Source organism: Plecotus auritus (genome assembly GCF_963455305.1).
Source record: "Plecotus auritus genome assembly, chromosome: 3".
Classification (NCBI taxonomy): domain Eukaryota; kingdom Metazoa; phylum Chordata; class Mammalia; order Chiroptera; family Vespertilionidae; genus Plecotus; species Plecotus auritus.
Genome location: NC_137772.1, coordinates 59,919,422 through 59,932,764, shown reverse-complemented (window position 1 = coordinate 59,932,764; position 13,343 = coordinate 59,919,422). Strand labels below are relative to the sequence as shown.

General features: G+C 40.3%; 1 protein-coding gene across 1 annotated transcript in view; it reads left to right on the top strand.

Moving 5' to 3' along the window:
• The first annotated feature begins 4,310 nt into the window (after positions 1–4,310).
• NDFIP2 (Nedd4 family interacting protein 2) overlaps positions 4,311–13,343 on the top strand; it is a 71,852-nt gene continuing 62,819 nt past the window's right edge. The window contains exon 1 of the mRNA XM_080661740.1: positions 4,311–4,730. Coding sequence (XP_080517866.1) covers positions 4,452–4,730 — 279 coding nt within the window. The 5' untranslated portion in view covers positions 4,311–4,451. The remainder of the gene's footprint in view (positions 4,731–13,343) is intronic.

Here is a 13,343-nt window from a genome sequence, read left to right as displayed (position 1 = left end):
CTGCCTCCCCATTCCCCCGCCCCCTGCCCAGTGGTGAAGAAATCTTGTAGGTATGATACACAATGTCACACAAGAAAATAGTAACAATGGAAGATACTGAGGATTTTTCTGAAGATGTGAAAGAACAGTTGTAGTCATTTAACGCAATTTTGATAATATTAACAATGTTCTATCACTTTACATCTTGGTACTTGTCTAGGTTGGATTCTCTAGGAAGCAGATGCTGATATAAAGTTATGAATTTGAGATATTTATAGGGAAGTTAACATTTGTGAAAGTAAAAAGGTTTGGGCAGGAAAAATTGTCACAATATACTGCAGATCTGAAAAAGCATCTGCCAGTTCAGCAGGGAGATCTGAAGAAAAGATTGGCCCTTACAGAGGTCCAGTGTCAGGCAAAAGTAGCTAGGCCTATACCACCACCTGTTCAGTCAATGGCCAAGTGCCACCCTGAAAATAGCATGACCTCTATTGGAAGCTAAAGGAAACCCCTACAAAAGAGCTGGAGTTCGTTGTTCATCATATCCTTGCTGCTGGGCAGAGAGTGCTTTCTTGACAGGGAATCCAGGCTGCTTATCTTTATATCTACCCCAGTACTGTAGTATGACACTAGTAACATTTTGGTGGCTGTGTATTTGGAGATGAAAATTAATTAAGCTAGAATAAGAGCTGTTAGCAAAGTGCACTAGAATTCTAAAACTCCACCTGGGTAATATATAGTGGTACATGACCATCAATTCCTTAGGTAACTAGAACCACCAGATTAGGGATTTAAAATATTAGATGTTGCTTAAGGCCTCTAAAATGATAAGAATATTGTTACTCCCATTTCATCCCAAACAAGTTGCTCCCAGTGGGACAACTCAGGGCCTGTGCTTGTGATGGCTCATAACAGGTCAAACTGCCTTAGTTGTGAAATGGGCAAAGTGAGCTCGGAATGGCTCTTGGGGATAATGAGAATCATTTATTTCATAAAAATCAAGAAGAATTAAAGAAAGCCAGATGGGCTCTTTCTGATGCATCACAAATTTCACAGTAGTGATGGACAGAAAAACAAGGGTGTTTGGGGGGGAGGATAAGGGGAGTGTATTATAGCATAGTGCTCAACATAGTGAAGGTTCTGGAGTGTCAGCAATTACGAGTGATTGGGCTTTGGACAGATTTCTGAACCCTCAATGCCTCAGTTTCCTGATTTGTTAGACAAGGATTCTAATTGTGCCGACATCATGGAGTTGTTATGAGGATGAAATGATGCCACACATGCAATCTCTGACTTGGGAAGGGCTCAATACCTGTTAGCTGTTATTCTACTTCTCTTTCTCCTTCCTCTTCCTTCTCCAGTGGGGGGTGGAAAATGCTTTCCAGTTGAATTTTGTCAACCGATTAGCAAAACATTCACAAAACTTGGGAGGAGGGTAACATTGAGAGAGTCCATAAGTCTAACAGGATTCAGCATGTCTGCTTTTGGCCACGTCCGTTTTTCACCACTATGTTCTCAGTACCGTTCTGTGTGAGGAGCTAGGTGTAAAAAAATGGCCGCTACCCTGAGCAGCAGTCTATTTGAAAAACAAATGGACATATAAATGATTAATGAAAATGAAAGTACATATAAAAGTAAGTTCTAAATGTACTGTATAGACCATAAGCAATGTAGGAATCTAGTTTCATTTTGCTGAAATTGGCTGGTGTGGATTTTTTTCCAAAATGATATATGCTCTTTTTTATTTTTCTTAATATATTTTTTATGAGTGGCTATTGTTTTGATCATTGAAAGGTGATACCATTTGGGGTGAAATTGTGAGGGTGAGCTCTTGTACAGTAATACAAGGAAATGTCATATGTTTATCTTAGAATTAAAAATACATTAAGTTAGCTCAAAAGAAAGCAAGCTTAAATTTAAATATGGTATCATTATCTCTTAATATTGTTAGCTTATTAATGCTCTCAACCACCAGATGTGTTAAGATGGCAAACATAGGAAGAACTGATGAACGCTATGAAAAAAAAAAACTACAAGGAAGGCTTAGATATTTTTAGTTGTTGATTTCGCAATAAGTTTGTCTTTAATGTATTTTTCCTATTTTACTTAGCCAATCAGGCTCATCCACTGGCCTTCTTTATTCCAGGAATCCCCTTTGGTCATTCAGTAGTTATTTAAAGTAAAAAAGATAACTGGGCCAGATCATGTAGGATCACAGTTTTCAGACTATAGAAAGCAGGTCTTTGGGTTAAAAGATACTTTACATTGCCCATCATACTCTTCTGCTCCATGGAGAAACATGCTCTGTGCCCTGCGGGAGATACATACACAGTGGGGGGGCATTCATTGATGTTTCTGTCTCTCTCCCTTCCTCTGAAATCAATAAAAATATGCTTAAAACAAATTATTAGTGAGATAAGAGATATCTTGAAAATATCTTGGTGTGGATGAAAAAAGGGGTTCTATGGAAAGTAACCTCACAGGGTGATCTTATCATAAATTCCTAACTGGGCAGGTCATGTGGGGTAGTCATGCCCCAGGCATATAATTTTAGTGAAAGGTTTTAAGCCAGCCCTGTCCATTGTTCTTGTGAATCTAGGTTAACACACCTGTTAAATACCCTTCAGCCCTAGCCAGTTTGGTTCAGTGGATAGAGCCTCTGCCCGGATCCCAGGTTTGATTCCAGTCAAGAGCACGTATTTGGTCGCAGGCTTATCAATGATATGTCTGACACAGCCTTGTTTCTCTCTTCCATTCCCCTCCCTTCCACTCTCTTTAAAAATCAATGGAAAAATATTCTCAGGTGAGGATTAACAACAACAACAACAACAAAAAGTAATACCCTTTAAAGGGGGTATTAACCCTTAAGAGAGCATATAATTTTGTTAAATATCCTATAATCCAATCCCCACCTTGCTTTCTCCAACCTTCTTTATGTCCCCTCCTTAAGGCCTGGGTGGGGCGGAGGAAGGGGGCAGGCTAGAAGGGGTCAATGGGGGAAAAAAGGGGACATATGTAATACTTTCAACAATAAAGATTTAATGTTAAAAAAACAACAACACCCACACTATTATTTTAAGAGCATTTGAGATCTTGCTCCCCAGCATATGTTGTCAGGCCTGCTCAGATAAACTCTTATAAAAATTCTCCACAAGTTTGCACATTTCTTATGTCAACATAGACCATGTATTGTTAATATGATACTGAGAGCGTCTTACATTGTTACAAAGTGATTCCTTGCTGTTAAATTCTTGGGAACTGTTGATGTGTGACCACAAAATAGTCCTATCTTATTTTAATACTAGATGCCCAGTACACGAAATTCGTGCACTGGGGTGGGGGTGGGGGTGTGTGTCCCTCAGCCCAGCCTGCACCCTCTCCAATCTGGGATATCCCTCTCACAATCCAGGACTGCTGGCTCCCAACTGCTCGCCTGCCTGCCTTCCTGATTGCCCCTAACCGCTTCTGCCTGCCAACGTGATCACCCCCTAACCACTCCCCTGCCAGCCTGATTGATGCCTAACTGCTCCCCTGCCAGCCTGTTTTCCCCTAACTGCCCTCCCCTGCAGGCCTGGTCACCCCTAAGTCCCTGTCCTGCAGGCCTGGGTCCCCCCCAACTGCCCTTTCCTGCAGGCTTGATTGCCCCCAACTGCCCTCCCTTGCAGGCCTGATCCCTCCCAACTGCCCTCTCCTGAAGGCCATCTTGTGGTGACCATCTTGTGTCCACATGGGGCAGGCTATCTTTGACCACATGGGAGCAGCCATCTTGTGTGTTGGAGTGACAGTCAATTTGCATATTACTCTTTTATTAGATAGGATTGTCTTATATTTAGGACTAGAGGCCTCTTTCCTTGGTGAGATATATGAGTATGGCTGAAGAGTCCTTGCTAGATTCTTAAAAAATCTTTTCCTACCAAGAGGAAAACAAAATATTTTCAAGATATCTCTTATCTCACTAATGATTTGTTTAAGCATATTTTTATTGATTTCATAGGAAGGGAGAGAGACAAACATCAATGAACGCCCCCCACTGGGGATCCAGCAGGCAACCTGGGCATGTGTCCTTAACAGGAATCCAACCATGACAAGCCAAGCCGGTGGGGGCCTCAGCAGTGATTTTGAATGAGTGCTTAAAAATATCCTAGAGATGGACCTCCCTGCACTCTCCCAGGCTGGGTGAGTAATAAGGGGAAGTGTTGGTAAATGGGAGGCATGTCCTCAGGTGTTCTAGGAACGCGTTCCCTCCCTTCTGTTTCTGCGTGGCGTGATTGTGCACCAGCCTGCGCGAAGAGACCAATCAAGGACCGCGACACCTTCCCCCCCTCACCCCACCCGCTCCTTTTGCCATCGCCCACTCGGGACAGGCTGACAACCTAGACAGCGCCCAGACTTGTCTTATTTTCCATCTCCTCCCACCCAGCCAACGCCCCCGCCACTCGCGCGCCGCTGGGTTGCCGCAGTCCCCAGCGAGCATGCGCGGCCGGCAGAGCATGCTCAGTAGCGCGCGCGGCGCCTGGGAGCCTCGCCGAGCGGCTGCTGACGCGGAGGTCTCTGCGGCTGCTGTGGCAGCGACAGGAAGTGAGGCGGTCCGACCGGGTGACCGCGACAGCAGAAACCGAGGCGGAAGGGCCCCTGCGGCGACGTCGTCTACGGGGTGGGCTGAGCACCTAGGGGACTCTCCGGCTCCGAAGCCGGATCCCGAACCGAGCAGGATGGATCATCACCAGCTCGGGACTGGCCGCTACCAGGTGGTGAGTTCCTGGCCCCCGCCCCCGCCCCCGCCCCCGCCCGGCCTCCTGCGCCGCGGATGGCCAGGGGACTGTCTCCAGCCGTGGCCTCCGGAGTTCCCTCCCTCGGATTATTCCCGGAGGGGACGTCCCGTGCTGGCTTTTCCTCTTTTCTCTTCTGGCCGGACCTGCTTCTTTCACGTCTCCTGTGGAGCCTGTCTCTGCCCTCCTTGGAGACCCTTCCCTCCGGACTCGTCTCCTATCGTAGCTCCCAACTCCTCACCACCACCCTATGCACCGCTGTAAACATCCCCTCCATTTGAACATATCTCTCATATATATTTTCTCGCTTCCTCGATCATTTCCTCATTTCCTGACCCAGCCATCTGTGAGACATTCCACTTGATTGTCTGCTGGAATGGCACTGAGCTCACGTACCTGCTGGGAAGGTGATCGGCGTCATAAGTGGAGTGGGGGCGGAGGGGGGGGGGATGTCAGCATTACGGGGTGCGGTCAGATGGGGACCTGGCAAAACATGGTGGGTTTAAAATTGTGCAACTGTGGAGAGCAGTCGTGATGCGGATCTGGTCTCTGAGCTCTAGTTAACCTTGTCATTTTGTCCTTTTTCATATTGTTAGTATTAAAAGTGACTGTATTCTTTTTTCTATCCCCGTATTATGTATGTATGTATGTATGTATGTATGTATGTATGTACGTACGTGTGTATGTGTTTGCGGGTGGGGAAACAGGGAGTTTTACTAGAAAAGTGATAATCTTGTTAGAAAAAAATATTTTTCATTGAGTACACGGTTTTCCAGTTGAACCTTATAAACCTTTGTGTGTTGAAATGAGTGAAAAGTGTTCCATTTTCAGTGTCATGTCTAATATAGTTTTCCCTTTAGTATTCTGGTAGTATCATTGGAGATTCTTATTGTAAACCCTATTTAAAAAATGGACCTAGCAATAGTTGACTATTTTGTTGCAGCTACGTAGCATGTTATTCTGTAAACTTTGAGATAGTAATTTATTTCGTTAAACCTATTTTACTGAGAATGGAGAAAAACATTAATACGCTTATGGTGCAATTGAATAGTACTCTGGACATTTTACAAATGTATATGTTAGTGGAGATTTCACCTTTCAAATCTATTTGCACATGTGAAAGTTAGTTGTGAACTAAGAATTTCAGTTAAGTGCATTTTGAGAAATATGAAGGCTACTGAAAGATGAAATCTAAGTGTATGTAAGTTTGCATTTTTCTAAGATAAAAGCTCATGATACTTCCATTTCATCTGGTTTACATCTTGTAAAACCTCCAAATGATCCATATACTGAATAATTTGGAAATTTATCTTTTTTTTTTTTTCAGGACAGTTTGGAAAATATTGATGCCAAAATGTAAGGCATTTTTCAAATTGTCAGTGTATATGGGTTTGGTGGTTTTATTTTTTTAAAAGGCATTCTTATTTTTGCAGACATTAACAAAAATAAAATGCAGTAGGTAAATACTGAGTCCTATTGCCAGTGGGACATTTTTTTTTTTTTTTTTTTTTGTAATCTTGTTTCTTTCCTGTTCCTATTTGTTTTCCTTAATGGCATTAGCTGATTTGAATTCTTTCTGTTTGGGGATTTTGCTTATCAGAATTAATCATGTTCTCATGCACAAGTCACTACTCAAAACATTTTTAACTGATGTAGCTGTGCCTTAAAATAATTTATTATATTGTCACATTTGCTTTCAGTGATTATAACTAGTTAAAACTTTACTTAACTATTAGTTTTTAAAGTTTCTAACACCAAAGTATTGAAATTCGCTTTTTCAATTTTAAGGCTTTTATTCCCTCTACACCACCTTTCAAAATAAGTGGACAATATCATATTGTGTGTGTTTTGTTTTCAAACTGGAGATATGTCCTACATAGACTTTGAATGGGTGGTGGCATTCCCTCAGAGTAGAGGGCAAAAATCAGTTTTAAAGATACTAGTCACTTTAAGTAGATAGGGCATCTATTTGTTTTCCTTGAAGGCTAAGTGTTGAGAATCTTAGCATAGTTTAAATTTGGATTTTAATTCCTGTTACTACATAGTAGTTTCATCTGGTTTTGTTAAAAACGGCCTGATCAATAACTGTAACTAGGTGTATGCCAGAGAAGCAGCTGAATTGGTTTCCAGTAGACTATTATCTAGGGACCAATCTGTAGTTGTGGCTTATATGATGAACACAACTTGTGTGGCTGCCTTTAACTCAGTTTTTTTTTTTTTTTTTTTTAAATTCTGGAAAGATTAATAAACTTGAGTAATAAACAATTTAAGTTGTAAAGTTGGAGACAGGCAAGCATGCTTAGAGGTGAGGTATGCAATATTAATGTATCACTTATTGATAGAGTTAAAATTTGGCATTCCATATTGGAGAGTTAGCATAGATGCCCAGGACCATCAAAATGACTTACTACCATTAACCAATGCACACGTTTTATGTGGAAACTTTTTTCCGTGGTCTCTTCCCTTCCAATGTTAAATGGGTCTGAATTTTGTTAAGCAAAGCAGAGGATAACAGTGTAGAGCTACAAAAAGCCTTGATTGTTACCTGTCTAATTTCAGAAAAAGTCAGGTATGATAGGTAGTTTCATTGTGTTATGGGAAATTCAGTTTTGTATAGTAGGAAATGAGCAATGTTGCCAAACTATGAAGTCGTTGACATGGCTTGAAGCTGTGAGGCCACATTCTACTTTGATGTTCTGTATTTTAAAGGATTATGTGCCTGTAACAAGCTAACTGCTAAGATTTCTAAAGTATTCTGTGTAAAAGTTAAATTGGCACTGTATATTGTAGCAGTAGTTTCCCAAACTGTATTCCAGATGATGAAAATAGTCTTAGGAGATTTGTAACATATGTTAACATAATAAAACATATATTTGCATTTTAAAACCATGAGAAATTCTGAAGTATGATGGTTTGGATTTGTTTAACATAGCCTAAACCTTGGCCACAGATTTTGAAAGAAAATTTTAAGATTATATTAACATTTCCAAAATGTTAGTTTTCTATGAACACAATGAAGTGTTCATATTATAAAGATCTAGATACTTTGCTCTTTTACCTGGAGAATTAGTTACCCTTGATAAATCAGCTGGGAAGGAGGTTGAAAAATTAATGGTTAAAAAAACGTGTTAAAGTCATCTGGGCTTATATTTAGAATGTGTTTTTTACAATTTGTGAGCCCTTGCTTCATTAGGATTATTATGAATTATATAATGTAATATACTACTATATATGTATGTATATGTTATATATACTATAAATCTACACTATATACATAATATAGAGACTGGTACATGAAAAATAAATATATTCATATTCAATGTCAAGTAAATAAACTATAAAATATTAAAAATATTTCAATTTTTGCTGATGATCATTTTTGTGTCTCTTATTTAGCAACCTGAATATCAACTTGTTTTTTGTTCATATCAAGACTGAAAAAATCTTAAGATTTTATTTTACTGTACTTACAAGCTAATAAATTAATAGGTTAAAGTTTCTTGGTTGCTGGCAGAAAACAGGAGACTGTCCACGTCAGAAATAAATGACATTATTACTCATAGCACAGCAAGCTGCATCATCATCAGCATATTTGTGTAGGTTTTCCTTGCCACAGGACCCCTGAGGGTGATGGGTCTAAATGCATGCACTGATGGTTCACATCTGAAGAACTCAGGAGCAAGGGTCTAGCACTTTTTAGCAAGCAAAAAACAGTGTAGCAAACAACAAATTAGTTCACCTTTCCCTGGGAGGGCAGTTACATGTTGTAACCTTTTTGCGTAGGTGACTTATTACAATAATCCACTCAGTAGCAGAAAATGGATAAGCTTTGCAGTCTGTCACACTCAACAAGAATGTGCAGGGACCCTCAGGCCCATGGTAGACTGCCTTGCCCAATAGAACATACTCTGGATGAAATAATAAATGTTGATTTTTAAGGGGCAGTAATTTTCTTTTCCATTTTAAAGAAATATTGCAGCCTTTTACTGTATTTTGCTCTCTAGTTATTGCCTTTTTTTGGCACAGCGCAGTTCCTTTGATTTTCACTTATTTGTCTCCTTTGAATTTATGAATCTTCTTTATCTGGTTTATATTCTTACCACACCTCTTTTACATATCAATGCTTACAGCTCAATATAATAGACTAGAGGCCCAGTGCACGAAATTCATGCACGGGGGGGGGGGGGGGAGAGGGGGTGTGTCCCTCAGCCCAGCCTGCACCTTCTCCAATCTGGGACCCCTCGAAGGATGTCTGACTGCCCGTTTAGGCCTGATTCCGGTAGGATTGGGCCTAAAGGGGCAGTCGGACATCCCTCTCACAACCCAGGACTGCTGGCTCCCAACTGCTCGCCTGCCTGCCTTCCTTATTGCCCCTAACCGCTTCTGCCTGCCAGCCTGATCACCCCCTAACTACTCCCCTGCCAGCCTGATTGATGCCTAACTGCTCCCCTGCCAGCCTGATTGCGCCTAACTGCCCTCCCCTGTAGGCCTGGTCCCCCCTAACTGCTCTCCCCTGCAGGCCTGGGTCCCCCCCAACTGCCCTTCCCTGCAGGCCCGGTTGCCCCCAACTTCCCTCCTCTGCTGGCCTGGTCACCGCTAACTGCCCTCCCCTGCAGGCTTGATCACCCCCAACTGCCTTCCTTTGCAGGCCTGGTCCCTCCCAACTGCCCTCTCCTGCTGGCCTGATTGCCCACAACTTCCCTCCCCTGCTGGCCTGATCCCTCCCAATTGCCCTCCCCTGCTGGCCATCTCGTGGCGGCTAGCTTGTGTCCACATGGGGGCAGCCATCTTGTGTGTTGGAGTGACAGTCAATTTGCATTTTACTCTTTTATTAAATAGGATAGAGGCCTTGTGCACAGATGGGGGCCAGCTGGTTTGCCCTGAAAGGTGTCCTGGATCAGGGTGGGGGTTCCCTAGGAGCATGGGGTGGCCTGGGCGAGGGCCTCTGGTGGTTTGCAGGCTGACCACGCCCCCCAGCGACCCAAGTGGAGGCCCTGGTATCTGGGATTTATTTACCTTCTATAATTGAAACTTTGTAGCCTTGAGCGGAGGCCAGGGCCGGCCAGGAAGTTTGGCTTCCTCCATCTCTGGGGAAACCCAAGCTTCCTGCTCGCTCCGTGGCCGCAGCCATTTTTGTTGGGACTTATTTATCTTCTATAATTGAAACTTTAGCCTTGAGCAGGCCTGGGCCGGCCAGGGTGTGCAGGAAGCTTGGCTTCCTCCATTGCCAGGGAAACCCAAGCCTCCTGTTTGCTCCGTGGCTGCAGCCATCTTGGTTGGGTTAATTTGCATACTCGCTCCTGATTGGCTGGTGGGCGTGGCTTGAGGGTGTAGCAGAGGTACGGTCAATTTGTATATTACTCTTTTATTAGATAGGATACTTTTCAGCTCTTGTTTTGCTTTATTATTGTTATATTGACACTTTGAACTTTTTCCTTGAAACTCCTTTCATATTCCTGATATGAAGAAACTTTTTACTCTTCTTTGACTTTCCTTTTCTTGGTGAACTTATATTGTACTTCTTAAATTTGACGCTTTCTATGTCATCTGACCATCCTCCAGTGTATCTTTCATTTACACTGCATGATCCATATTACCTCTTATTGAATCATCCTTCCCCTACATTTAATATTAAGTCTTTCAAATATATAGAAAAGTTGAAAGAATTATACACTTACCAAGAAGGGTCTACAGTTACACACAGTTTGTATAGTTGTGTTACTGTGTATCTGTCAATTCCTCTTATTTTTTGATGCTTTCAAAATAAGCTTCAGGTATAAGTGTACCTCACTGTAAACTGAATGCTTATCATTAGGCTAGAGTTTAATATTTCTTTATGGTTCTTTAATTCTTTAGGGTAAAATTGACGTATAATGAAATGCATAAATCTTACATGGCCAGTTGGATAAGTTTGACACATGCATACACCTGGGTAACCTAAACGACTTCCAAAATATAGAGAAGGTATTAGCAAACTAAGTTCCAACTTTTGTTTTTGTAAATAAAGTTTTACACAGCCATATCCACTCATTTACAATGGCAGGGATGAGTATTTGAACCAGAGCCCACAAAGCCTGAATCAATATTTGTTATTCTGCCCCTTACAGAAAAAGTTTACGGATTCCCCCATACAGAGCATTACTGTCATCCGGAACGTTCCCTCATGACCCCTTTCTTTTAATTTCTACCCCTCACATGATCTTTATTCTGGTGTGTTTTTTTTCCCCACTTCAAATTAGTTTTGTATATACTAGAAGCATACAGCATATTGTCTGCAAAGTTTCTTTCACCCTGCGTGAAGTTTTGGAGATTGATCATGTTATTGTGTATATCAGTAGCTTATCTCTTTTTATTGCTGAATAGTACTGTATTTTATTGTATAAATTGTATAACTATACTACAATGTTTATCCATTGCTCTGTTGATAGACAGTTGGATTGTTTCAGGTTTTTGGCTATTATGGATAAAACTGTTAGAAATATTCTTACTCAAATTTTTTGTGGACATATTTTTTATTTCTCTTGTGTAGATTATTTGGGCAATAGGGTAAGCATATATTTAATTTTATAGAAACCACTAGACTTTTCCCCAAAGTAGTTGTATCATTTTTCACTTCCACCAATACTGAATGAAAGTTTTGGTTGTTTTACCACCTTTCCAAAATTTTAATATAGTCAGTATTTTTCATTTTAGCCATTCTGATAGGTTTACTGGATTTTTGAGGTATAAATTTCTGTTCTGAACATACATGTTCCTTGAATTGACCTTCCTATATTTTACAGTGCCATATCTTTTTTTTTTTTTTTTTTGTACAGTGCCATATCTTAGCAATTCTTATCCCCCCACCCCCTTAATTTTTATGCACTAACTGATGGAGTCTAGCAGGACCTCCTTATTCTCCAACCATAGTGTATTCTCTCTCACATTCCTGTGGGTGTTTTTTTTTCCTACTTATTTCTCATTTAAAGTTCTGTACCACACCCTTCTAGATTGTTTGCCTCATAAAATCCTATTCTTTAAAAACTCCTACAAAACTGTAATTGGAAGAGGGAGGCATCTGTCATCAATGTCAAGGTAGAGGAAAAATTGAGACTCACCATATTAGAGAACTTGTTATACTGAATTATCTTTTTTGTGTGTCTTTCTACTTCTAAACTGGTGTTCTTTCTCACAGGTGCTACAGGGTTCTGTGAATGTCTGATTTTTATTTAATTTTTTAAAATAGGTTTTAAAAAACTGTAGTTGAGGAAATTCACACTCCAGAGGTGTTTTATACTAAGCTTCCACAGTTTGAAGACTAGTATTATGTTAACTTGTGTTGCCAGGGTAATTTGTTTTGGAATGGACCCCAGATTAAAGTTTCTCTGGCTATTTCTGTGTGTGGTGGTATTAATTGTAAGTATGTCATTGATTTGATTGATTGAGTTCAGCTCATTAAAAAAATTATATGGATGAATACTACTACATTAGTTCACGTTAATGATGCTGAATCAAATGATAGCCATCACAGGCATATTTGAGCAGTACAAGATGTAGTAATGGTATAATATTTGTCCACTAACAACTAAATACATTGGCATTATATCATGAAAATATAACATTATAGATAGTTAATATGCTTATTTTATGTATTGAGTGCCTCTTGTCAAATTTATGGGTAAGTAAGGTATGGGAGAAGTTTTTATTTTTTTAATTTATTTTTATTTTTATTTTTTTAAAAATATATTTTATTGATTTTTCACAGAGAGGAAGGGAGAGGGATAGAGAGAAACATCGGTGAGAGAGAAATATCAATCAGCTGCCTCCTGCACACCTCCTACTGGGGATGTGCCTGCAACCAAGGTACATGCCCTTGACTGGAATCGAAGCTGGGACCTTTCAGTCCGCAGGCCGACGTTCTATCCACTGAGCCAAACCGGTTAGGGCGGGAGAAGTTTTTAGATATCATTAACTGTGGAGCAAAGGTCCTATGACTAATTTGTTCACTTAATATATAATAATTTATGAAATATTTCTGTGTGCCAAGTTCTAGGTACTGGTGAACAAGACAGTTAAGTTCCTGTCTCATGTCACATACTTTGGTGGAGGAGAGGTAGACAAATAAGTGGTTTAAGAAAATGAAGCAGGTTGATGGAATAAATAATACATTTTATCAATGCTAATCTAGCAGTAATAGAACAATAATGACTTTGCATTATGTCAGGAATATGCTGAGAACTAAGTGCTTTAGACATATGAGCACATTTAATCTTGTTTAAATAACTATGGAATACACTCTGCTTACATGTATTAAATGTAAATTTACTGACAAGACATTGTAATTAAGACTAGGCTACCTACCATGTGATTGTAAATAATCCTATGTCTATGTTTTCATGCCATGTTGTTATGGTTTCTTCAAAAGTTTGATCACTTAGCTGAAATTAATGTGTGGGTAAAATTCTTGTTAAAGACATTCCAAGTGCAAGTTGGGAAATGTTGCAGTACTCTAAGACTTACTATCAGATTATTTCAAAGTTTTGACTTGCTTGCTTTTAGGATTTGTTTGAACATGAATAATTAACATTTTGAAAGTTTAGAAATGTGCTCTGGTTT